This window comes from Calonectris borealis, chromosome 18 (genome assembly GCF_964195595.1).
Source record: "Calonectris borealis chromosome 18, bCalBor7.hap1.2, whole genome shotgun sequence".
Taxonomy (NCBI): domain Eukaryota; kingdom Metazoa; phylum Chordata; class Aves; order Procellariiformes; family Procellariidae; genus Calonectris; species Calonectris borealis.
The window spans coordinates 14,888,928-14,914,583 of record NC_134329.1 but is presented as its reverse complement, the minus strand read 5'-3'; the positions used below and the strand labels follow the sequence as shown (position 1 = coordinate 14,914,583).

The 25,656-nt window shown below is 52.0% G+C and overlaps 1 protein-coding gene across 1 annotated transcript; it reads left to right on the top strand.

Annotated features, from left to right (window-relative positions):
• The first annotated feature begins 402 nt into the window (after window positions 1–402).
• MMP17 (matrix metallopeptidase 17) lies at window positions 403–24,652 on the top strand. Its single transcript, XM_075168109.1, has 9 exons — window positions 403–483; window positions 2,420–2,546; window positions 9,734–10,017; window positions 12,959–13,135; window positions 13,272–13,371; window positions 15,561–15,643; window positions 20,306–20,458; window positions 22,783–23,040; window positions 24,298–24,652. Exons 1-9 carry the CDS (start codon window positions 444–446, stop codon window positions 24,624–24,626), a joined length of 1,551 nt encoding a protein of 516 aa, XP_075024210.1. The 5' UTR covers window positions 403–443; the 3' UTR covers window positions 24,627–24,652.
• Window positions 24,653–25,656: the final 1,004 nt, after the last annotated feature.

Genomic DNA, 25,656 nt, shown 5'->3' with positions numbered 1-25,656 from the left:
ACAAGCTTCCCCTACGAGCTGCCAGCGTCCGAGGGGAGGATCTGACCCTCGGGTTGGGGCCGCGCTGCCGCCGCTATCAAAGATGGTCTGCAGCCGGGTGGGAAAATTAGATGTCACCCTTGGAATGCGTGAAGGTCGCCGGATCCCATTCCCGAAGTGATGTGTACAGATCCGTCCTGACACGTCCATTTGTTAGCAGAGACCACGCAGTGCGATGGGGAAGCCGGGTATAAACATGTAAATGGGAAAAGTATTTCCAAGTGGAAAGGACGGCACCTTCGGAGCATCTTTCCCTGCGTCTATATTTCTTTCCTTTCTTTTTCTCATCCCGCCTTCTCCTTGTTTCACAGGACTGGCTGATGAAATTTGGGTATCTGCCTCCTCCGGATCCCGTCACAGGACAACTGCAGACGCAGGAGGAGCTCACCAAGGCCATCACTGCCATGCAGCGGTTCGGGGGGCTCGAGGCGACGGGGGTCCTAGGTGAGTGGCCCGTGAGCCCGCCTCTCCCCGGTGCAGAGGAATGTGGGGACGGCTCCTTGCAGATCCAGGGAGGAGAGGGGACTTGGCGCCGAGTTGTGGAGTAGCATCGTCTCCAGGAAAAGCTCACGCGGGTGTAACATACCCAGTCTGTTACACCCAGCCCAGTTTGCAGCTGTAAGAGTAATTACATGGCTCAGGTGCTTTGTTGCCTTGTGCTTTCAAGAACCGGAGGCAAGCAATTATTTCACCAGACCCACACACCCATGGGGTTCCCATCGTGCTTAAAGTAGCTTAAAATAGCTCTTGGTGCGCTCAAAAAAAAAAAGAAGAAAAAAAGACAAGAAAAAAAAAAAAAAGACAGAGAAACTAAGGCTGATAGGTTGTCCCGTTCAAAGCCTTAATTGCAGCATCACACTGAGTTGAACAAAAAGCCCGATTAAGCCTCCCAATTGGTGTATGTAGATATTCTGGTTTCTTGTCCGCTGGGGCACAGCGCAGGGGAGGGAGGAAGATGGTGTCGCGTCACCCCAGCGCTGCTCACTCCTGCCCGCGGCGCGTGGAGCTGCGAGGTGCCTGCGGAGCTGGCGAGGGTCTCCTTGGCTCTCGCTGAGCCGCAGCAGCTCCGGACATCCCCTGGTCACCCCCGGCCAGCTGAGAGCCCGTCACCCTCCCCGACAGCCAGCGGGACAGGGTGATGGGTGGCTTCTGCCTGACGTGGTGGCCACATCTGGCTGGGAGGGAGCAGTCCAAGGCCAGGCTGGAGCGACACAAGTTCCTGGGGTCGTTCCTCTCAATGCCTTCATTGAGGGAAGGAGAAAGCCAGCATTATCCCGGCCCTCGGAAGGCGCCTGTCTGCTGCCCCCTCCCTCCCTGCCGCGCGGCCGCGACCTCCCGCCGCGTGGCCAGCTTGCTTCCGCTGCTCGGGACAGAATTAACGAGAAGCTGCTAATTAGCAGGCCGGTCTTTGTCCATCCTGGCACCCCAACCGCCCTCCGCCGGTCCCCCGGAGCCGCTGCCGCCTGAGCAGCCGCTGGCCGCATCCCATCGCTGGGACTTTCCCTCTCCGCTCTTAATTGAGCGCGTGCAATTATTTCTCTTCCACCTTATCACAAGCTGCAGGAGGCCCGGGAGCAAGGACGGCCTTTCAAACGCATTTGTGTTTTCATTTTTGGAGGGGGTGTTTGAAACAGGCCTGGGGGCTGCCCGGGGCAGGTCACCCGTGGGGGTTTGCGCCTGAAAACAAAGTGTTTAAGTAAAGAGGCAAAGCCAGCACAGAAAATGGGTGAACGAACAACTTGTCTGCCTTTCAGCAGATGAGAATTGGGGCTTTAAGCTTTCATTCACTTGCAAAAGTTAAGTAAGAAGGAATATGAACGTTTTCCAAATGAGCTCCTAGCTGAACAGACATACAGTTTATTTACGTGCGAACGTCTCTGCTTTGCCGGGGGAATAATGGGAAATTCAGCAAGAGAGAATAAAACAGAATAATTAAAAATTTACGTTTTAAAATATAATCAAGGCCGGCCACAGGTGGTTTTCCACACAAGTTTTTGAGATCTGTAAAGTCTCACGCAAGAGGTCACCTGCTGCATTTTCTGCTGAAATCAGTAAAACTGTCCGTTAACGCTAAGCGCAGGGCTAGCGCCTGACCCCGGCCGTGGGTGCCGAGTCCCCTCCCCTCCTGCCAGCCCCGGCTGGGGGGTGCTTTGAAGAAATGAGCTTTCAGGTGGGTGCAACCGTGGCACGGGGGGGGCTGAGCACCCCATGGGTGTCACCACAGGTGATGCTGGGGCCGGTGCTGTGCTCCAACGGGCTCTTGGGCATTGCCTTTTGCTCCGCTGCTGCATCCCCAGCACTTCCCTTCTCCCTGTCCCCCCTGGGATTTCTTAACCCACCATTCCCATGATTTCTATTATTTTTTTTTTCCTAACCCCAGACGAAGCCACGCTGGAGCTGATGAAGACCCCTCGCTGCTCTCTGCCCGACCTCGCCGCTGCGGAGACCAGGAGGAAGCGATTCACGCAGGCTGTCACCAAGTGGAGCAAAAGGAACTTGTCCTGGAGGTAGGAATTCAGCCTCCCCTATGGAAATGTTGCAGCGAAGGGCTGACCCCACGCAGACCTGGGCTAAATACGGCTTTGCGATGAGTTTCAGGGTGATGTGCTAAAACGTGTCCCTCTGTGCTCCTAGGACCCCACAGACTATTTATTCAAACTCTTCTTCTGCCAATCCCAGCCTTGACTTTCTGGTCCCATTTGGCCATCGGCTGGGAACGGTGTGGATTTGGCCGGCAGATTAGCTGGGAGCTTTTGGCCGCAGTGCAGCGGTTAGAGCATCATTTCTCTTGAGTTCATTTGCGCTCTCTCAAGCAGCTGCCACAGACTTGGCCCAGCACAGTTCGGGCTTCTTCTCTTGCCCCACCTGAGCCCAAGGGTTGGGAGCATTTTCTGGGTAACAGAGTCACTTTTTTTCTCCTAACCCTTGCCACAGGGGAGTCTTTTTCCTTGACGTCAAGGAGCGACACATGTGGGTCGCTCTGAACCTGCAGAAGTTCAGATCCAACTTCCAGAGCCCCCTTGCAGTCACGCTGCAGGAGAGGGTTTGCAAACAAGCTGTCCCTTGTCCCACCAAGACTTGGGCTTTTGGGGACTCATTTTTCCTCCCTTGAAGACCGTGTGCTGCAGCAATTGTTCTCCAAGAACAGCCGAAGAAAGGTGAGCACCACAAGATGCTCGTACTATCCTGAAAATGCATGTGGAAGCTATGGAGAGATCTCCTTCTTAATCATAAGCTTCTCTTTGATCCTGACATAGTCCCTAGAGCGAGTCCACCTCCCACTGCAGTAACAAATCTCAACTTGGCTGTCGCTGTTGACATGTGTGGAAACTGTGGCCTTACCCGGGATTTGGTCCATGTTCCGGTACATCCCCCTGAGACCTTATTTTCAGAAAAGATAAATATAATTCAGCTTCAGTAAGAAACAATTTTGGCTAATGGATGGCTTCTCGTAGTGAAGTGACCCACGTTATAAAAGCTCAGCCTGTTCCCCTGTCGACCAGCCCCGTCTTGATGGGTAAGAGGAATAAAATTTGTATTTCAGAGAGGAAAAAATCCCTTTGGGTGAAACAATAAAACCTGCCCTGGCGTCCTGCGAGCTGCCGGAGCTGGTGCAGGGGGGATGGCTTGTGCACAGCCCTGACCTTGGCAGCTCCTCCGAGCAAAGCTGGGCTGGACAAACCCGAGCTACGTCCCACGGTGGGGCAGGCGCGGTGGCTGGGTGGCGCGGTCCGGAGCCCGGTCTCCGGCCGTGCTGGCACAGCGTCCGCAGTCCCAGGCTGTTCTGGTGGACACAGCCCCGGCATATCCCCCCCTGCCTCCCCCCCTTGGACACTGTGATGCTGCAGCAAAGATTGCCATAAAAAGGGGTTTAGGTCTGAGACGATTTTATATGTGTGACATAAAAAAATCCATCTCCTGACAAACTCACTTCTGCTTTTTATTCTTTGATCCTTTCCAAGATCTTGGCTTTTGTTCAAGAAAGGGCTGTATTTTATAACTGGAGGTTGTATAAGCCAACAGAAGGATATAGCATTATAGAAACTCCAACATAGTATTTACATCCAACGCTTGAGATTAAAATAGCTTTTTTGAAACTGCCGTGAAAATCTGCCAATAGAGACATAAAGTTTTACACACTTACCTTTTACACATTGATTGAAGATTTTAAAAAAAGAGAACACAACCAAATTCTAGTATGCCATGCATTTAAAAATTGAAGAAAAACCTGAACAATTGCAAGGCTGGAATAAACGGGTAAGCAAAGCTGTACGAAAGGATGATCTCGGGATAGGCACCTGCACTGATGGAGAAGGCAGCGTTTGGCAAACAAAAGTTTGTAGGCGTACAGGTTGCTCAGGTTTCTTCTTTTTACCCTTGAGTACAGCCAGCCTGTGGGACGGGAGGGCTCAGCGAGCCAAACAGAACAGGCTGCATCCTGCACAGCCCATGGTACAGCCTCAGAGCATCCCGGTACAGCCTCAGAGCATCCCGGTACAGCATCAGACACGCATGTCTTCTGTGCCTCATCTCCATGGGAAGTTTCCAGGATATTACAGCATATAAATCTTCTTTTCATGGGAATTTTTTAAATTATATTTTGTTTTTTCTGCATTGCACATAGGTACTAGGGCACTAGGTAAGCTGATAAGGTGGCAGTGGGATAGATTTGGGATGCGGGGAGCGGCGTGCTGTGGATGCCCTCTGCTGGCGTCGGCTCCGGGAGCTGCCTGCAGCGAGTTCCCCCTCGTGTTTGCAGCCTGGTTTTTCTTTTGCTAATTTTGCTTTATTGCTTCTGGTTATGCCCCGCAGAAGGGGAGTTCACAGCCAGCATCTCCGTCTCTTTCCGGGCACTCGCCGTCTCCTTGCAGTCATGGGAAATGCAGCGTTAGGGCCATGCCCCCTCTCTGCCTGCTTTGAACTCCCTGGGGCAGGGGGAAGCCGCCGAAGCTCAGTTTTCTAAATTTCCCAGGTTTTTTCTTGCTGAAATCTCAGCCCGGTGCTGAACTGAGCTGACTTTCATCCATCTTTAGTTAAGGTCGAGTCCCTGGTGCCACTTCATCAAAGCTGCAGTCTTTGAAACTGTGATTCGCAGGACACGGGGCGCTGGAGCAAAGGCAGGGGCAGGGGAGCAGTGACGTCTGTCAGTCGCTGCTGGCATCGCCGTGAGCATCCCGAGGTGCCCGCGGCAGAGGTGTGCCACCGCCTAAGCTGGGATGTGGATTTACTGAGGCATGGAGCGGCGGCTGCCGGGCAGGTACCGCTGGGTGCAGCCGGGGTAACCCCCAGTACCACGCTCCCATCCCCACGATGGACCCAATCCTCCCGCTTTCCTCCTCTAATCGGTGGCATCCACCGTGGGGACCTCCCAGCCCAAGCCCAGCTGGTTGCAGGCAGCTGAGCCCCCCATTGCCTGGGGGTGACGGATGCCCGAGGTGGGCAGGAGTGTCTCCCCCCCGCTGCGGAGCTGCTTTCGGGCTTCATAACGCTCCCACCGCAGGCATGTGGGACCCTCGGAGGAAAAGCCCCGAGCGGCTGGAGCAGAGCGCAGGCAGTTGCCACGTTGGTATCTGCCGGCAGCGCAGGGGCACGGTGGCTGGGGTGGGTGGCCCCACTCCGGCAGCCCCCGCCGGAGCAGCTGCTCCTCTCGCAGCCCGAGATCTGATTTCACCCACCTCTTCTCCCCGGGATGGATTGTTCCCATGCCGGCACCCATTGCTGGGCTGCAGGGAGCCGCCTGGCGTTATGTGCGTATTAAAGGGCAGGAGAAGGATTATCACCCAAAAATGTTGGGTAATTTTTGCCAAGTGCTGGGAGAGGTGCAACGGAGGGTGCAAACAGCCCCACCGCTTTCCTCTTGCGGCATCGGGGCGTTGCGGCAGTGTCAGGGTAGCACCGGATCGGGGCTGCCGTGCCACGGCTTGTGCTGCGGGTGGCTGTGGGTGGCTGGGAAAGCGCCTTTGCCACGGCAGCAAGCATCCACTCTTTCATCTGTCCCCTCTTCCCCCCCACCAGAAAAATCAATTTGGGTTTATCAGGCAATCCTTAGCCTGCTGTGTTTGGTAGTTATCAGCATTTATTTTATTTCTCTGTGGTTTCAGGGCTGCAGAAGGTGAAGGAGTGCTTTCATTAACCAGCAATTGATTTCTCATACATCACTAATACTCTTCTGCTTTTGTCTTTGGGAGGACAAAAACCAAAAAGGAACACAGAAATCAAAATAACCATTGGTGTGGGTGCCCCTCAATAGTGAGCAGAGGCAGATCAGCCCTCTCCGGCCTCTACTTATTAACCAGCTTGGACCCAAAATCTCTCTGGGATGGGACAAGCGAAGGAGGGGACTCAGGGGACATGTGAAGGACTGGCAGCAGCCGGGTGAAGGTCAGCTTTCATTTGTCTGCGTGGCGGCGCTGCCCTGGGTGAGCCCTAAAAGCAGAGTGGAGATGTTCTCCTCGGCACCCAGTTGTGCACTTACAACCGTGTACTGCTCGGCAGCCGCTGTTCCAAGCGGCGTAGCTGATGTTGCCTCACGCAGCCCCATCCGCCATGGGGACAGATGCTCCTCGGGGTGTCCCAGCGTGTGGCTTTGCGGGGGGCTGAGGGCCATGTTGGTGGGGTGGCCGGAGGGGGACTGACCAGCCCAGTCCTCGTCACCTTCCCGGTGGCTTGGCAGGGGAGAGGTTTCTCTCCAATTGCTCACATCAGGCTTTTGCCTGCGATTGGAGCTCTGTAAGGGGAGTCTCAGGAGGGATTAACATCCAAGAAGAAGGAGCGCTGCTCTCCGCCGGGTACCTCAGCACCATTTACTACGAATAATAATAATAATCAAGGTGGGAGGAAGCTTATTTAGTCCTGTGTGTATCTGCATGATGTTAGAAACGTGCCTCCTTTTCAGTGGAACTGGGTAACGCAATGCTGACGAACATCCTATCGGCATAATAGGCTTCTCCTAATCTCATTGAAAACAATTAGGAGAGCTCTGGCAATCAAATCAGATGCTGAATTGAAAAACCCTGATGGGATTCTCTTGAAAAATAATGATGGTAATGAATAAAGGATGGGGGATTTTTCACTTATACCTGCAGCATGCTAATAAAATGTGGGTCAGCTCAGAGGTGCAGGACCTTTTATAAGAAGCAAAATAAGTATTGATACTGTTTCTGCCTTAATCTAATGTTTCTGGAGTCAGGGGTTGGGATGAATGTTAATAATGTTTGTCTCTTTAGACAGGGCTTTTTATCCACTGTCTTTTTACAAGGAAGATCAGATTTATTATCCTCATTCTGCAGCTGGAAAGGGAGGAAAAGAAAAGGAAAGCAGCTCACGCGACTGAGCGGGGCTTGAGGAGGGAAGAGCAGATGATGTCCCCGAATCTGAGTCCGTACCCTAGGCACCAACATCTTGGAGATAGGTCATAACTCCTGGACTAAACATGGCGTGTTTTACACATATAATTACTTGTTCAGTAGAGATTAAAGCAGCGAAGTGTTTACCCAAGTCCAGAGGAGTGTTGTGGAAGATGAAGACGCCTAGTTAAAGAATATCTGCAAACCAGGTGGCCTTTTTTTGTATTGTAGAGGTTTGCATCCAGTCACAGTCTCTTCTATAAATTAAAAATTGCCAGAAAATGGTCTTTTCTAATCCCATGCTCATACTGTTTGTACCTCCATGCTATCTTCTTTACATGTGTTACAAGAATTATCTGATCCTACATGTATGCTAACTCATTTGGTTTAGTAGTTAAGGTCTTTCTTTGCCCAGAATAGTTTAGAGATAGCAAAGGCGTAGATACGAGCGGTATTTGCTCATCTGGCTGTGATGTGTTTTGCCTGATCCACCCATCTCATTCCCACCGTCTCTAGGATGGGGTTCCCAAACTCTTCAGAGAACCTGTTGGTGAGATTTCTGCTTGTTCTCATGAGTCCCTTTTTGTTCTGTCCTGGATTTAACCCTCGCTAGTTTTGCACAGGGCAGGAGGTGGTACCCACTTTGGGCTGCGTGTCGCGGAGGGCAAGGGATATATGCAAATATTTGGGAAAGCAAAAGCATCCAACCTCAGTCAGCGAGTTGTTCCTACTCCCCTTCGCTGATCCATGGTGTCTCCCAGTACCCAAATCACTACTCGTAGGAAGAGCTTGAGTGACGTGATGTCCCTTTCTGACACCTGTAATTACCTCTAGAGGTTTAGTCAGGTCATTACTTCAGTTGGTGCTGGGAGTAGGGTAATACTGAGTGATGCTCTCCCAGCTGTATTATGCAGGACGGCAAGTGAGGTGATCATAATTGTTATTTCAGCCTTTAAAAATCTGTCAAGCCATGAATATTTCATGAACACTTTGGTTGGTGTGCTGGTACACATGAAATAAAGTATCCATTATTACCAGGGTAGAGCTGGCCAGAAATTTTCCAGCAGAATTGGCTTTTGTCAATAATTACTCAGTCAACAGTACATTTTCCTGGAGTGTGTTTAATTTTGTCAAAATTGTCAATGAAAGATTATCTAAACATACTCTTTTAGAGGCCGAGGTGCCTTGTTGCATCTTTGTCTTTTCACCTCCTCTATTAAATCAACAATATTAGGATTTCTTTTTCAAGGTTTGGTTTTACGGGAAACGTTGACTTTTTTTTCATTCCAGCTCAGAGCGAAAGGGAGGTTTGAATCACGCAGCCGCAGGGCAAACGCCGGCACAGGGCTCGTCCCACCTGGCTTCTCTTCCAGGGCAAGGCAGAGCTGGGGACCACGCGATGCCGTGCTGGTACAGAGAAACCCTAATAGCCCTGCGATGTGTGAAGTAGTGTCGCAAGCCCCCGCTCATCGATGCTTTTGCTACCAAGAAGCAAGTCAAGAGCTTCTCAACTACAGTGCTCCATCAGATGGCCTGTCTCCTGCAGGCAAGAGGCTGGTGGCATTTTGAATGTGATTTACATAAAATGCATCTTTTCCTCTTTCTCCTTGTTACGGATTGCAGTCTCAGAGGTTGCTGGCAGTGTACTGGTTTCAGAGTATATTTTATACCTCCAGCAGACGTGCTGGGAAATATATGGAGGCAGCAAATCCATACTGGGTTTCTGTCTGCGTGTAATAAGAATGAGGAATGACCTGCTGTTTGTTGCAGGAAAACTTATGGGCCTGTGTGTGGTGCAAAGGCTTCAGAAGTCAATAATCTTTGTATATTTGAGTTGCACTCGGAAGGAATAAGTGGTGAGAAAATAGTTGTTGATAGATCTGAAAAGGAGCTTGAAGAAAGAAATGGGCAAGCTCTGGAAAGGGACTCATGGCGTTGGTATTTCCAAGGCTGGGCAAGGGTAGTAGTCCTGGGCATTAACAGCAGTTTGTGCATGAAGTGTGGCTCTGAGGCTGACTGCCACCTGGGATCGGGGGGTACCAGGACTCAAGTCCTGGTCGTGTTTCACACCCGCGGGGTGTTTCACACTCTGGCGGGCAAGACTGGCTCAGTATTGCCAGAGGACCCAAACTCAGTCTCTGAAATCCTCGTAGCTCTGGAACCGATGTGATTCAGAGTTAAATACACATCTAAAAACCATGTGGGCGCACTTTGGAGGTGCGCTAAGAGCTCTGGAGGCCTCACCGAGGCTCTGTGATGCACCCCGCACCTGCAGAGCCCTTCCTGGTAGTCCCAGAGAAGATCTTTTGTGCTATTGTCCTATCCTCTTTTTTGCCTCTTTATTTCAGAGTTCGCACCTTCCCGAAAGAGTCCCACCTGGGCCACGACACAGTCCGAGCCCTGATGTACTACGCCCTGAAGGTCTGGAGCGACATTACCCCGCTGAATTTCCACGAAGTGGCAGGTAACAACGCCGACATCCAGATAGACTTCTCCAAGGCAGATCATAACGATGGCTATCCCTTTGATGGACCTGGTGGGACAGTGGCACATGCTTTCTTCCCTGGAGACCATCACACGGCAGGAGACACCCATTTTGATGATGATGAGTATTGGACCTTCCGATCATCAGGTATGTTGGGGTGGGAGAGCTGCAGCCAAACGCATGTGCTCCCGCTTCCCTCTTCTTGTGCTGGTGGCTAGAGTGGTTTAGCCTTTCACCCCGGGCTTGCAGGTCCCAACACCTTCTTCTGGTTCCCCATTCAGCCTTGCTAGTGAAACAAAAGCAGCCAGCGTCGAGGACCTGCTATGTTCCTGGAAGCCTCAAGGATATCTCTTTGTTTCTCCCCATCCTATCAGCAGTTGCAAAGCTCCCCATCGCCCACCCCCAGTCCCCACCTCTTCTGGGACCTGGAAGGTCAGGGGTTGGGTGTGCGGCTGTTGGAGCTCTGGAATGGGGACTGTGTTCTCTGACTTTGCCACCTTTTGGGTGGCTTCATTGCCACGTGCCCCGGTTTCCTATTTTTAAAGCATATTTATTAGCTGACCCGCCTGGAAAGGGCTCTGTGGTCTGCAGGGAAAAAGCCCCCTGGGAACGCTAGATCTTTCCTGCCATCTCGTGTCCGTTACCTGACATCAGGATGGTTATGAGTTACAGGTTTTTTTCTTTTATTTCATCTCGTCTGGCTAGAGCAGAGTTTTAATAAGCAGAGGGACTTTCAGAAGCGAGTGTTCCTCAGCTGCGCGAGCCATCTGTGGGGATCAGGTCCCCAACCTTCGTGTCGGGCACGTTTTGACAGAGTATTTCCTCTGCAGTCGCCAGCTGCTAATTTACTTGTCACGCCACCTCCTCCGCCAGCCTCCCAGCGGGCTCCCGCTGCCTCAGCTTAATGATTTCGTTTAGACCTAATCGCCTTCTCTGAAACCAGCTAATACCTTCTTTCTCTCCTCCCTTCCCACTGGTTGACCTCCGTCCATCCCCGCTGAGTGTTTGTGGGCAGGAGTGTTCACCAGACGTGCTGAGGAGGTCTGGGGTTAAGGTTAAAGGTCTGGGTTCTTCAGGATTCACCCTGCTCCTGGGTTCATGACGCTGTGCGGCCCCAACCGATGTCTTATGGGGAAGGAAAAAAAGCAGCAGCTCTGCTTTGCAGACAGACAGGGCAGAGGCAAGCGCTGAGGTCTGGTAGCTTGCTGTAGCAGACGTGTTATGTGATGAAGTAAGGAGTGGTGCCCGTTTTATAGCTGTGGTTGGGAACGCTCGTCGTGAAACAGGCTCGTGAGGAGGAGCGGGCTCAGGGCTGGCGGCCCCGCAGGGAGGATCCCTCCGAGCATCGCCGAGGGACGAGGGGATGAGCCTGACGGCGAGAAAGCTGCCCTCTATTTTGAAGGTCTCGGAGCTATCCGAGCTTCATCTTTTATTTATTCTGTTCTCCCTAGTGATTCAAAAATAACAACTTGGTAGGTGATATAAAAATATCCCCAAGGTTGTCAGTTTGGCATTAAAATGTCAGAAAGCATATGTCTTGTTCTCTCCTAGTGCTGGGGAAAACAGCACAGGTTATAAAAATCCTGGCTGTTTACAGATACTGTAAATAACAGTCATCAAGGAAAAAGCAGAATTCAACAAAAATATCCCCCCCAACACCACAAGCCCAGTGGGGAGCGCAAAGGACTGTGCAGGATCAGCCACGACTGCTTCTGCTCGACGTCTCCTTTGGCCCCGAGCGCGGCTCAGGGAACGTGGGGCTCCGCGCAGACCTCGGCTTTCCAACCTCGCTGCCTTTTTATTACAATGCTTGCAACGGTGAGAACCGTACTTAAAATCATTGCCGCCCTCTGCTATTGCTCTGCAGGGCATTGCTGTGCAGCGAGGGGCAGCAATTGTACGGGTGCTTCACCCAGCCGGTTTGGAGCTGGGTGGTGGGAATGCACCGAGCAGGATCAGTCCCATGCAGCTCCTGAGGTATGAGCTCTTCCTTTGCTTTGGCAGCAGTGGTGGAGGTTTGGAAGCAGACATTAACTCCTGTTGAGATCTGCCCTGAGGGTCTGGGGAGGACCCTTCGTTAGAAGGATGGGTCTGTGTGTGGGTGCGGTGTGAGGCACTAGGGGTTGGATTGCAAATAAGGAAATTTCGGGAAAGAGAATAGAGCAGAGAGAGCCCAACTGAGGAAAAAAATCATTAGAAGAGGTATCAATGTTCAATAAAGTCTCCTTGATGCCCAGCGTGGTGTGTGAGGATCTAAAGGAGCAGACCCCGGAGCTGCAGCCCCACCAGCACAAGGTGTGGAAGGGGAGAAGACGGGCGAGTCCTCCGGAAACAAGCTGGACGTGGTCACCTGCCCCTTCTGCCCCCAACTGTCAGGGCAGCAGTTGGCCGATGAGCAGGGTTGGTGGCCAATGAGCAGGCGAACAGCTCTGCGTTTGTGTGGTGCAGGAAGGTGTTCGTGGTGGATTTGGCCAGGGCAGCAGCGTGCGATGCCAGGACTGTGCAGGCAGGGAAAGCCCAGGAGAGCACCGTGGGCAAGCGGGCACTGCCGGGCGCTCACCGGTTCCTTGGCACGTGGCTTTGCTCATTATCGCAGGCGTTGACGAGCTTCTGGCTAGTGACTGCAGAAGTTTGGTATTCTGGGTATCACAAAGACCGTGCCTGCAGCCGCTGCAGGGCAGACGTGAGGTACAGGAGACGACTGCTCTGGCCCAGCTCCTGCACCGCCAGTTAGCGGGGATGACGGATGGTTGTGCCGAGGTCACTGGCTCCGCTGTTTGTCCAGCTCTTTCTCAGGTGCCATCAGGGGTCTGGGAATAAGCGGGGCGATCCCCAAGCCTGTGTGGGGCTGAGGACTCACTGCGGGCTGATGTCTGGCTTTCTTTCCATTTTTGTATGAAACACTTCAGTCTCCTTTTTCTAACTGGAGAAAAATTTTGTTTTCAAACTTCACCTATTCCAAAGCTTTTTTCCCCAGTTTATCCAACATTTACCTATACCTTCTCTTACAGCCCTTACAGCCCACCCAAACCCCCAAAACACAATCAGCATGTAGTCACTTTTATTTCAGTTTTGTCTTTATTTCCAGATGCTCATGGGATGGACCTATTTGCTGTAGCCGTCCATGAGTTTGGCCACGCCATTGGCTTGACCCACATCTCTGCCATAGAGTCTATCATGAGACCCTACTACCAAGGTCCAGTGGGGGATCCTCTGAAGTATGACCTACCTTACGAGGACAAAGTCCGAATCTGGCAACTCTACGGTAAGTTTGTGTCCCTCACCCGGTTACGGCCCGTTTCTGCCTCGGCCCGCGCTGAAATAGCTGGTTTCTGGGGTGAGTGGAGCTGGTGTGGGGAGGATGGCGTACCCCTCTATTGCTTCTTTGTCTTTACGCATAGGAGTCAGGGAATCTGTGTCCCCCACAGCCAAACCTGAAGTAAGCAAAACTGATGACCACCCTCTCCTGCCAGAGCTGCCAGAGAACCGCTCCACTGTCCCGTAAGTCAAGTTCATTTCTTTCCACCTGTCACTGATGTTCCTGCAAAGGACATGTAGTAGTGAAGCTCCACTTAAGCATCAGTGTCTTGTCTGCTCGCTCTGCCTTTGGTATTTCCCTCTGGACCTCTTGTCTTCTGGAAAACACACACACACAGAGTGCCCCTTCTTCCTCACCTCTCCTGATCACCTCCTGCATACGCTGTGGCTTTTTTCAAGCAGTATGTGTGGAGACTGGCCGGCCAGCCCACAACTGAAGTGGTTAACAGCAGGAACAAGTGATAGTTGCTATCTATCCCTTAGCTAATTTTTATCATTCAAGGCATGTCCAGAAATTCTGTACCATCTTGGGATGCTTTGCATTTCCCTAAGACTCAAAATTTTACTCGCGTTAATGGAAATTTGTCCCCATCACCCTTATGTGAACCCATCCTTGCTGAAATTTTAATCAAACTTCCTCTGCAGTATCCTGAATTGTGCAAGCATAACTTACCTCAACCTTTCCACAGTGAGCAACTCCCTAATGTACCTGTGGGGGTGAATATTGGAACAAGCAGACGGATAGCCTGACTCCAACGCAGGTTTTTGTTGGCAAAGGACTGCTTACGCTGAGTGTCATCAAGCAACCAGCATGTCCTCATTAAGGGAAGTTCTGGATCTAGCTCATTAATAAACGTTGGAGTTACCAAATTGTTTTACTTCCCAGGGCAGCAGGACAGTTAAGAAGGGACACTGAACAAAAAGGCAGTTCATGGTCACACACGTTTTTGCCAGATGCCAGGAGCGCCCCAAGCGAGAGCAGCAGAGATGGAGCAGGTCACCTTCGCCTCCTGGTCTGCCCCGCTCTGGGGTGTGACCTTGAGGAAGTCACTTCATCTCTCTGTGCCTCAATGTCCCGTTTGCAAAGAGGGGATAACAGGATTGAAGCATGAACCGTCGGATTATTCCTACAGTAATGGGACCAAGAAGAATCTAATCTTGAAAAAATATCTCCGTGCTGCAGTTACTTTTCCCACCTCACCACCTTCTTCACCCCACTTTGCCCTGCTTGGTGTGATGCCCATAGTAGAGGGGTGCTGAGCACCTGCTCCTGGTGGAGGTGTCCCAGCTGGCAGGGGCTGCAGAAAGGCTACGAGGGTCCTAAGGGACCCTTTTCCTTGAACGTGCTGAATGCCATTAGTTATTTTTCCTCCCGTGTAGCTTCTAACGGAGTTTGTCCACAAGACTCCGTATGGCCGTGTTTTGACCTAGAAACATGAGAGCATTTCACCCTGCTGCTGTAGGAGACCATCGCTGGCACTGGCAGCAGGAGGAGCAGGACACTTGTTGGTGCCAACCCCTTCTTCGTGCCCTGTGTGTGACTGGGAGGGCGGACGGGGTTCACCTCCACATCTGTTGTTTTGTGCCCGAAGAGGGCTGTGAAGCTGCTGCTGGCAGCCCAGCCCAACTCTTCTATCAGCAAATTAGATTTATGCTTCCCTGTCACCCACAGCAGCTTTTCTGTGCATGTTCCCAGCATCCTCTCCTTGTCCTCCATCAATCATCATTTCTCACATGGGCTTTGTAGCGCTTTCGGTCCTTCGTACTCTGTGCCCTTTCCACCCACCTTGTTAAAAGCAGCTCAGTATCTCAGCTGCGACTTGCCAGGGTGGCTTTCACCATGTATCACATGGCATCGTCTCGCATGTGGCATCGTCTCCCTGGGTTTGGTCTCATCTGCTTTGTGGCTCTGTCACCTCTCACTGGCGTTTTGGAGCTCAGCCTTGGAGCAGCAATGTCCCCAGCTGCTGGAGCAAAATGCTGCTTGGCTTTTATCCACCACTGCTGCTGCCCGGGGGCAGCCGGCCGAGCTGCGCTGTGCCGCCAGGGAGCGGGAGGCCAGCTCTGCCCTCACCAGTTACGCTAGCTGGTAGATGTGGAGCGTGTCCTCGCTTGACTCCCAGCGATGGTCTCCAGTGGCCCAGGGAGCATGTCTGCCACAAAGCTGTCTTCAGGCTGAGCGTTGCCCAAGCTCGCCTTGGAAATCCCCGTGCACGTGGCTGGGTTTGAGCGTGAGGAGCGACAGATGGACGCAGTCTTCTGCTAGGGCTCTGGGGGCAGGGGGGATGTGGTCCATGGGATGGGGGATAGCGGGGAGGACACGGCCCCTCGCTGCCCACCTGGGCCGGGCTCACCTGGGCATCTCTCCGCAGGCTCAGGCGGGACGTGCCCAACAGATGCAACACTCACTTTGACGCGGTGGCCCAGATCCGGGGAGAGGCTTTCTTCTTCAAAGGTAAGCGCCCGCTGCCGGTGGTCTTTGCCTGCGTCACCCTGTGGTGACGTTGGTGTGACAGTGCAACGCTGCAGCAGCAGTTGCAGGCGGGTGATGAGGCTAAGCTGGCGCGGGGTTTGCAGGCTGTAGGGCCCGCAGACCCAGGCAGGCGTCTCGCATGCCGCTGGCTCCTTTTGGCTCAAATCAAAGGGCTTAGGCTGTCATGGTTTAGCCCCAGCCGGCAGCTAAACACCAACCCAGCCGCTCGCTCACTCCCCAACCCGAGTGGGATGGGGAGAGAATCGGGAAAAAAAAAGTAAAATTTGTGGATTGACATAAAGACAGTTTAATAGAACAGAAAAGGAAGGGAAAATAATAACGATGATAGAATATACAAAATAAGTGATGAACAATACAATTGCTCACCACCTGCCGACCGATGTGCAGCCAGTTCCCGAGCAACGATTGTTGCCCCCTGGCCAACTCCCCCCAGCTTATATACTGAGCATGACGTCATATGGTATGGAATTCCCCATTGGCCAGTTGGGTCAGCTCTCCTGGCTGTGCCCCCTCCCAGCTTCTTGTGCACCTGGCAGAGCACAGGAAGCTGAAAAGTCCTTGAGTAGTGCAAGCACCACTTAGCAACAACTAAAACATCAGTGTGTTATCAACATTATTCTCATACTAAATCCAAAACGCAGCACTACACCAGCTACTAGGATGAAAATTAACTCTATCCTAGCTGAAACCAGGACAAGACCTTTAATCAGCCCACTGAGGTTGAGGATGAATGATAAGGAAATTTTAATGTCAATGCGAATCCTGCCTCCGGGGCAGAAGGAAACCACCCTGTCCCTCGCAGCGCAGTGGAGGAGGTGCCCACGCAGCCGATGGCAGGCTGGGGGTCTGGCGCGTGGTTAGGAAGGAGAGACCAGTGGAGGCAAACCCACCTGCCCACATCACTGCGGTGCATGGCTGGTGTGGTGCCCACGAGGGACGTGTGTCCCAACACCAGGGCAGGTACGTGTCCATGTGGCTGCCTGGGAGCCGGGGTTTAACCCCTCTGAAGTGGCCGGGCTGGTGACGATCCAGCACGGCACTTTGTACCGCGCTCTGATCCGTTGCACCGCACTGCCCAAGTGAAGAACTAAAATGCGATATTTGCGCTATCAAAGTCGAAATCTGGGTCGAACCAAGGATGAGCAGAGCAACAACAGCTCTCCACTGCTTTTCTCCTGGATGCCTCCAACTTTCCTTTCCTCCCACGCTTCACCTTCCCTAATGCTGCTTGCTGTGCATCGCCCAAAGACAATGTGCGTGCGATTGCAGAGTCATCTGGTTCTGTGTCAGCGAACACTTGCTGGCAGTGTGTCCCCGGGGTGCCCGGCTGTCGACGAGGATCCCATCGGTGCCTCCTCAGCTGTACAGAGCCCCTCTAAGCTGGATTCCGTGGGCTTTCTTTCCCATCTTTCCAAGATAGAAAAATGCCCACTGGGCACTTCTTTCCATCCCTGGCCACCATTTGGCCACCCCAAAGCCATCCAGCAGGGAAGCAGAATCATCTCCTCCAGGGATCAGGAGCAGCATCCAGGCACGTACAACCCATCCAGGTATCACAGTGCGAGTCTCGGGTCGCAGGCAAGAATGGCAGAAGGGCTCCAGAGAATTCGATTCGATGTTGTCTGTGCCCTCGGGGGAGCACAATACGGAGGCTGTTCCACTGCGGTATTTGTTCAGATGCCAGCTCCAAAAAGCCACAGCGAAGACGGGAAAATAAGAGATAAGAACTGGCGTCCAGACTGGCTGTCTGTCTTTCAGAGAAGAAAAAAAAAAAAAGGATGAAAACTAAAGAGAAATCCATCTCGGTATCTATTTTTGGCTATATTTATTGTGGGCCAAAATGCAAATGTAAAGAGGCCAGTGTCAGTGGGTGCCAGCTGCACGGCTGCCTCCAGAGCCTGGCACCTCCCTCGGAGCCCCCATCGCTGCCACCAAACCGTCCTGGGCACCAAGAAGGAGGGACATCACCTCTTGGGCAGGATTTTAATGACCTCCAGTGATGAGCTCCCTCCATTGAAGGACATTTTGTTCTGAGCTGGTCCGGCCGGTTCCCTCTCCCACCACGAAGACACCAGATCGAAGCTCCCCAGGGCTTCCAGGCTTGTCGTGTTGAAGGCAACGGTGGGTTCTCCGCACTTTGGAGACACCGCTTGCTTTGATTTAGCTGCCTCACTACAGACTCCTGAAGTTTTAAAACAACTTTGGCCTGTGTGTGTGTTTGCATGGTGCGTGCAGCAATCTTGCCAGAGGCAGCCGAAGTACGGAGAGCGCGGTACCGCTGGGATCAAAATCACCACCTAGTATTAAAGAAAGCCATTGCCTCAACCCATCAGCCACATAAAACGAGATGCTCGGGACAGCAGGACTTTACACTTGGTTTCCATCCTGCTCAGTTTGCCAGCTCAGAGGGTGGCTTTAAATCAAGCTTTTTAAACAAATTCGGGGTTGGGTTTTTTTTTTTAATTTTATTATATTTCTGCATGCTGATGGCAGCAATTCCCCCACGGATCTGGCTTGGGCTGATGATCGTCCAAGCAACCGCAACGCTTTGGTGAGCAGGCTTGGCTGTGACAAAACATGAGCACGGGCAGACTGGGACCATCGCATTAAGAATTCCTTGCTACTTAATTGCTATATTTTTTTGCTTTTTCCTGATAGCATATCAAAAACCCAACTAAACTAACCAACAGCCCAGGCTATGCTTGACTTTGAGGGTAAAGTTAAAGCTTGCTTGCTGCAGTTGCACACCCGCTGAGCCCATCGCAAAGGGTCGAAATGTCAAAAGCAGTGGGGCTTCTCTCCTTGTCTCAAATGAGCCCAGGGTACTCTGAAGTTCAGATACTTATCTGCTAAAGAAGGAATTATGTTGAGCTGTATTTCTTGTTAACAAAGTGAAAATCTGGCTTTGTCTAGTGCCTTGCTAATTAGAGATGCAGAGATCATCTTTATTTAATTACATGTGTTTCCATCGATGTACAATGGCCACCAAATTTGAATCCTATTTTTTTTCTAACGTTCTTAAAAAGAATCTGTAATTATGGCAGTTCCTACCACATTCATTTGTGGGTTTCAGTAAGATAGAGCAAATAGGCAAACTGGAGCAGAAGAACAAGAATATGATATAAATCCTTATAATTAGAATAAAACCCCCTCTCTGCAGATGTTTAAGTGTTAGAGTTTCGCCTCCTGCATTATTAGGCTAAGATCCAATTTCCATAAAATTTTAAAAGATGGTGTCACAATCTGCCGGCTCTGGGGAAAGGGCCGAGTGTCTTGAATACAAATCTGAAGACGCCTCTTTGGTTTCTGTTGCTTATCCCCCCTGGGGAATCCATGCAAGAGCAGATGTAAATATCATGCAATAATTTCTAACAGGCAATAACAGATACGAGATGAAGTTGAGAGTTGGCTCTTAGACATCTTGCTCCGGCTCAGATCTCACCGCGTGGAGCTCTCCGGGGAAAAATGCAGCACGAAGCCCGCTGCAAAAACTCAGGCTGAGAATCCCTGAGACGATGCAGAGTTGGGTTTTGAGTTGCCCCTCAAATCATTAAGACTCCTCAGGAAATCCCACGTAAGGCTCCTTCGGCAGGAGAAAATTTGGCATCCTTCCCACAAGAGGAAAAACCCGTTTCCTTTTCCATTACCCAAAAGATTCCAGAAATACCCCAAGCCAAACTCTTCTCTAGCTGGGGCAGTGTTGCTGCAGGTGCTGGAAGCGTGGCTGCTCACACCACCGCTACCTCTGGCCCCTGGGAGCAGCGCAGGACCGAGGTCCCCTGCTTATCCCATGCCTCGAGGTGGTACCAAACTCCTTAATTGTGCCTCCTTCCCCCGCTCAATCCCTTCCGGTTTTATTAATATAGTTTCCTCCTCCTCTATTTTCTTACTCCCTTTTTTCATTTTAAAAAACCCCTCTGATGTTTCCGTGTTTCATTGTAACATCATACACGTTTCTAAATATGCAAGCGGCTGGGCACCCTGCGTGCGGGAAGCTGCGGGTGCTCCGGGAGAGGAGAAGCAGGGGTGTTCCTCCGGAGGCTCTTGCTAGAGGCTGCTGGTACCTGGCGTAGCTTCAGCCGCTGCCTGGCCCGCCGGCTCCCAGGAGGTCCCGTGCGGAGCGGTGAGGCAGGAGATGAAAGGCTCCTCTCACCTGCTCCGGCTCAGCGGTGCAGCTTCACACCGCGGCCAGGAGTATAATGATGCCAGTGCGATGCCTGGAGGATTATTTTGATCCCAAAAAGGGGATTTTTTTCTAATGGCTGCCAGGAATAGAAAGCGCTAGCAGCTGCTGCTGGGTGGTGAAACCCTGGCACAGGTTGCCCGGAGAGGTGGTAGATGCCCCATCCCTGGGAACATTCAAGGTCAGGCTGGACGGGGCTCTGAGCAACCTGATCGAGTTAAAGATGTCCCTGCCCATGGCAGGGGGGTTGGACTAGATGACCTTTAAAGGTCCCTTCCAACCTAACCTGTTCGATGATTCTATGATTCCATGAAAGCAGGACACCTGTAGCTCATAGCTCCCATCTCACGCACTTTGCTTGCTGCTGCTGCCCGGCGCTCATCTCCCCCGGCGAAGGTGGGTTGCAGTGTGGTTCAGTAATGTCCAGTCTGTTCCTCCAGGCAAGTACTTCTGGAGACTGACTCGCAATAAGCACTTGGTCTCCCTCCAGCCGGCTCAGATCCACCGTTTCTGGCGGGGCTTGCCGCTCAACCTGGACAGCCTGGACGCGGTCTACGAGAGAACCAGCGACCACAAGATCGTCTTCTTCAAAGGTAAGAGTGAATGTGGTGCTGGAGGCAGCACGTGTGTCTCCCCGGTGTAGATCCTGCTGCCAAGGTACTTTGGCAGAGGTTTGATCCTGCAGGCAGGAGACACCAGCATCAGCCATCGAGCATCGGGCAGGTCCAAGACCTGTTGTCCATGAGCCGAGGCCAGGAGAAACCGGCTTGTAGGGAGGGCAGGCAAAATTAGCAGTCATGTTTCCCAGAAAATGAGGGAGATGTCATTGAAGAAAAACTTCAGCCAAACCTAACTGAAATCTTGTGCTTTTCAAGAATGAAATTAAAAGCAGAAACCACCCACGCACACACTTCACAGGTTTTGTGTTCCTTCTTCAGCCTTTTCTCTTTTTAGAATTTGTGGCTGAGAAGTGAAGAAGCTGCAGAGGGGACAAAAATGAAAACTTGAAGAGCTTGGTTTTGCTAATTATATTTCTGTTATTCTTCTTTTTCTTAAAATAAGCATTACAATCCTCTCTTTTTTTAAAAAACATCTCGCAAGTTTCTTTCAGGAGAACTGGAGGAAAGAGATTAGCTCGTGGTTCCTACACAAATGTCCAAGTCCCCTGCGAACTGGCCGTCCGTGCTGGTTAGACGTTACCCATGTGCTGAATGTCACCCAAGCCCCCAGCAGGCACCAGCTCTTTCTCAAAGGTCTTGTGCTCGAAGAGCTAAATACATCCCAGCCCTCCGTGCTCCCCAGCTGGAAATTGCTTTTTGTCTCCCGACCGTTCTGCTCCGAGCGTGATGCAATTATCGGTTTCAGAAGTGCTGAACCAAGCACTTCTGAAAGCAATAATTTGGTTTCAATTCCTCCAGCAAGGCTGGAGGAACGGCTTACGTCCCGCGCAAGCCCCTGCGCTCGCAGACGCGTTTCCAAGCACAGCCGAAGCCCTTCCAGGCTGCCCCCGCACGTGCCAAGCCCCGCGTCTCCCCAGGGAACAACGTGCAAAAGGCTGCCTCGGGCAGCCCGCCCCGCTCTGCCTTTCCGCTAATCCGGAGGGAATGGGGCCAGCTGGAGCGTGGCAGCCCTTACGCCTGGCACCAGACCCTCCCCGTCAGGTCTGCAGCCCACAGCGGCACTGGCTTCCCTTCTTCCCTTCCCTCCCTGCCGGGGACGGACAGACCTCCGGCAGCTCAGGTCCAGGGGCTCCTCCCGGCTGCTGGCTAAATTTGGCTTATAAGGCCAAAATGACAGCTCTGCCACAGCTGGGGTCCTGCCCCTGCGAGGCACAGCGCTCCGTGGCCACGCGTGATGTGTATGTTAGTCCTGCCTAGCTCCTAAGATTAAACTCGAGATTTTCTTCCCAGCTATAAAATACCATCTTGTTCTCTCCCGCCAGTGCTGTTTCATTGATCCCTGGACAGAAACCAAAGCACACAAATTACTCCGGCCTCCAAGGTCCTGCTGCTGATACATGGGCATGTGTTTAAGTGCCTCTTCAGATTTTCTAGAAAATCGAGGGAGGCAAAAGCCTGATCTTTCAAAGAGGTTGTGTGGTGCCCTGGACCCTGCAGGTTCACAGAGACATCGTACAAACAGAAAGGGTGCCCAGGTGGTTAGAGTATCACATCGGAATCGAGAGATCTGGGTTGGTTTTTTTGTTCTGATTCCTTGTACGACTGTGGGCCAGTCATGTTGTGCTTTGTTTTTATCTGGAAAAAAAAAAAAACAAACAAACCATACTGACATTTCTGCCCTGCCCAGGGTAGGGCCAGAGCCGGGGGTGGTGGCAGCTGTGTAGAGAGCACTTGAAGAGCAGTGAGCTGCTCAGATGGGATTTGTGCAGCCCCTGTGCATCCTCCTTACATCCCTTAAATCCACAGGTCCTTCAGCCCAGCTGGCTCTAACGCGTGTGGTGATTTCTCTTCCAAAGTGGGACTACGCTTTGGTTCTCAGGCAGATAGTGCCCAGTTTGCCCACAACAGCTGCACGTAATTTTCTATGTCTCGCAGTTGGATATCAGGCAGAAATCAAAGGCTCGGAAAACCAAATGCCACCACCAAATGCAATAAAAGCGACAACTGTACTAACGCTGTCGGCGTGTTCGTGTCGCGGGACCCTCACGCCTGCAGCAGTTCAGGAGGGAAGCAGGGATATGCTCCGTGGAGAGCCTGACACACAAAAAGCAGCTATTCAAAGATCGAGGTTCCCCACCGGGCCGCTGCCTTCCCGTCCCCATCCTTCAATGCCGAGAGCTCAGTCCTGAGGATCGTCACGGCAACAGATAACGAAACATCAGCTCATCTGCGGGGGAATATGGGTTTCGGCTGTGAAACAAATGTGATTTTGCTCTGTGCTTCTTTCCTTTCCGCAGGAGACAGGTACTGGGTCTTCAAAGACAATAACGTGGAGGAAGGATACCCACGGCCCATCTCGGACTTTGGTCTGCCACCGGGAGGAATCGACGCCGCTTTCTCCTGGGCCCACAATGACAAGACTTATTTCTTTAAGGACAATCTCTACTGGCGCTACGATGACCACGAGCGGAGGATGGATCCCGGGTACCCTTCAGAGACCATCTTGTGGAAGGGAATACCAAGCCCTTTAGATGATGCCATGAGGTGGTCAGATGGTGAGTCCATACGCCGGTTCAAAAAACACAAGAAAAAAAATCAATGCTTCATTTGCACTTGAGCTATAGCCCCTTCTCCCGAGCCTGCTGACATAAACTGCTCAGCCCCAGATGGGATGACACGTTCTGGTGTCTGAAAGCTGAAGAGGGAGGTAGGCTTCCAGCCAGAGCTCCCCGCGCCGTGCGCTGCTTGCTAAAAGATGTTGTCATTTCAAGCAGGCAACAAAAATATCCTGGGGGCCTAATAATTTGATTTTATTAAAAGAACACAGTTGATGTTGTTTTGCAGTGAATATTATCCTAATACGTGCTGGTTTGCTCTTCATTGAATTTGTTGTCATTGGATTTTTAACTAGATATATGAGGATGTGGACCGAAAATATTTTTAAAGGAGATGTTTTCCCCAGAGTTATGACTTATTTTCTGGGGATGAGATTTCTCAGTGGTTTCTTCTCCCTGAAAAGACCACAAAAATTTTGTCACAGGAGATGTTTAAAACCAGCCATTCGCTCACAGCAAAACATTTGCAGGTTTTATTTACCGGCAACCTAACAGTGTAATAGCAACCAATAAACCAGGCAGAGGGGAGAGACGTTTCCAGATGCTTTTCAAACTGAATTCCTGAACCTGTTGAGAGCGATCAGCCATCCATGCGGGTAGGAGTCCTCCGTGAGCATGGGACCTGCTTAGAGAATTCACAACCTCCCAGTTCAGAGTGGAAAAAATGCACCCGAAAGCAAAAGGTTCCCAGAGCCCTGCCAGGCTCAGGTTGTTTATCTGAGCCCAGGGAGAGCCGCACGCACCCCAGGTCATTAGCAGGTAGGTGAGGTCTTCTTCAGCCTTGTTACAAGACTGCCCACTGGTGACCACTGAGAGATGTGTATGGTGTGTCCACCATTTACTAGGGCTTTTACCCCGCACACCCTTGGTACCAGGGGGATGTATCTGCTCTAGGACCCACCATAGAAGAGGTGACATCTCACCACCCGCCTCCCATCTGTCTGGTGGCTCCTGCCTGGTGTGAGAGATCCCGGCCGGGCAGAGCATCATCTTTTAGAGCATCCTGCCAGCAGCCGCTGTGCTCCTGCAGTGAGAGAGGGTATTGGCAACAAGCAGTGGTATCGCATCTGCCTCCGCTCCCCGGGGCCCAGCTGGGATGGGAGTGCTCCTCTGCTGCTCCGAGGGCTCCCGTACCCTTTCCACTGGGAGAGCGCCCATCGCCGCTCATCTTGCCTTTGGGTTTTGGTCTCTTCGCAGGTGCAAGTTACTTCTTCAGGGGCAAGGAGTACTGGAAAGTGCTGGACAGTGACCTGGAGGCCCAGCCTGGTTATCCCCAGTCCATCGCTAGAGACTGGCTGGTGTGCAGCGACATGCAGTCCGACTCCCCAGAAGCAGCCGGCAGCAGCAGGACTGGGGCACGCTCCAAACCAGGGCAGCATGACAAGAGCCGCTCAGAAAATGGCTACGAGGTCTGCTCCTGCACCTCGGCCTCCCCGTCCCTCCGGGCTTGCCCTGTGCTCAGACTGTCAGCCAGCTTCGTGCTGACGAGCGTGTGGACAGCAGCGCTGGTGGGTGCAGCCCTATGACACCTCATCCCCCAGACGAGACAACGCCGTGGTGCTCCAGGGAGGGGAGGCGGATACGATCCCGCGATGCTAACTGTTGCAAGCAGAAGAACATTCCTAGGAACATGCCGGTGAAGGGTTTGAATTCTCCATGAGAAATGAACAGTGGGTTTTAGTCTTTTCTTTTTAATTTTAGTGTAAGGGTCTAATAACAGATTTTGAGTTCTGCACCTCCTTATTCCCCCACCCGGTTAAAGATGAGAGCAGCCTAACGTTGAATTTAGAAATGTTCCATAGAGATGTCTTGCTTTGGATGTTTAAACGCGGCAAACGAGGGAGAGGAGAGCTGCTGTGGTTGAACGGGAACAGAAGAGATGCTGCTGAGACAGATGGCAACATCCCGGAGGAAAGGCAGCAAGGCTATAGGTGAGAGGCGGTAGTTATATGCTGACACAATGTACACATCCTATTGGATGTACTAGGGAGAAAGAAACTTCGACTCCACTAAGATTAACTGCAAGGTGATCATTTTACTGTCAAACCTGCTGTAGTCACTGATGTCTCGGTAACCTGTATCAGTTTCTACGGGTCAGAAACACCTTTGCCTTTCAGAAGGCAGCGCAGCTTATCTTTGTATCCGAGTCGTTTGAATTTAACAATTTCTCTAATAAACCTTGGCTGCCTACACAGAGATCTCCCAGTCCTCTGCCAGACCAAGCCTGCCACCTGCAGTAAGGTGCCGCTACTGAAGCTGGGGAGCAGCCTCACCTCTGCGCAAGGAGCAACCTCGCTGGGGGCAGCCAAAGGAGAGGCAATTACACCCGCCACCCCAGCCTAATCCCCGCGCGTGAACTCCTGTTTCAGGTTGTTTTACGCTTCGGGAGGGGTGAAGATGTATCTGTGACTGTCGTATCTGGGTGCGCTGCGGAGGATGGGCCAGAGGGGGGAGGAACGCTGCACAGTCAGCCTCGAACTCTTCCGATGCCTCTGCCGGGAGTTTGGAGTGACAGAAGCAAGGTCAAGTGCTGCATTAGCGCTTGGATGTTCCTGG

Coding starts and splice junctions, on each gene's coding strand:
- MMP17 (XM_075168109.1), top strand. CDS start 444: ATGCAGCGGTTCGGGGGGCTCGAGGCGACGGGGGTCCTAG. Junction 13,372..15,560: donor GAGAACCGCTCCACTGTCCC/GTAAGTCAAGTT, acceptor ATCTCTCCGCAG/GCTCAGGCGGGACGTGCCCA. Junction 15,644..20,305: donor AGAGGCTTTCTTCTTCAAAG/GTAAGCGCCCGC, acceptor CTGTTCCTCCAG/GCAAGTACTTCTGGAGACTG.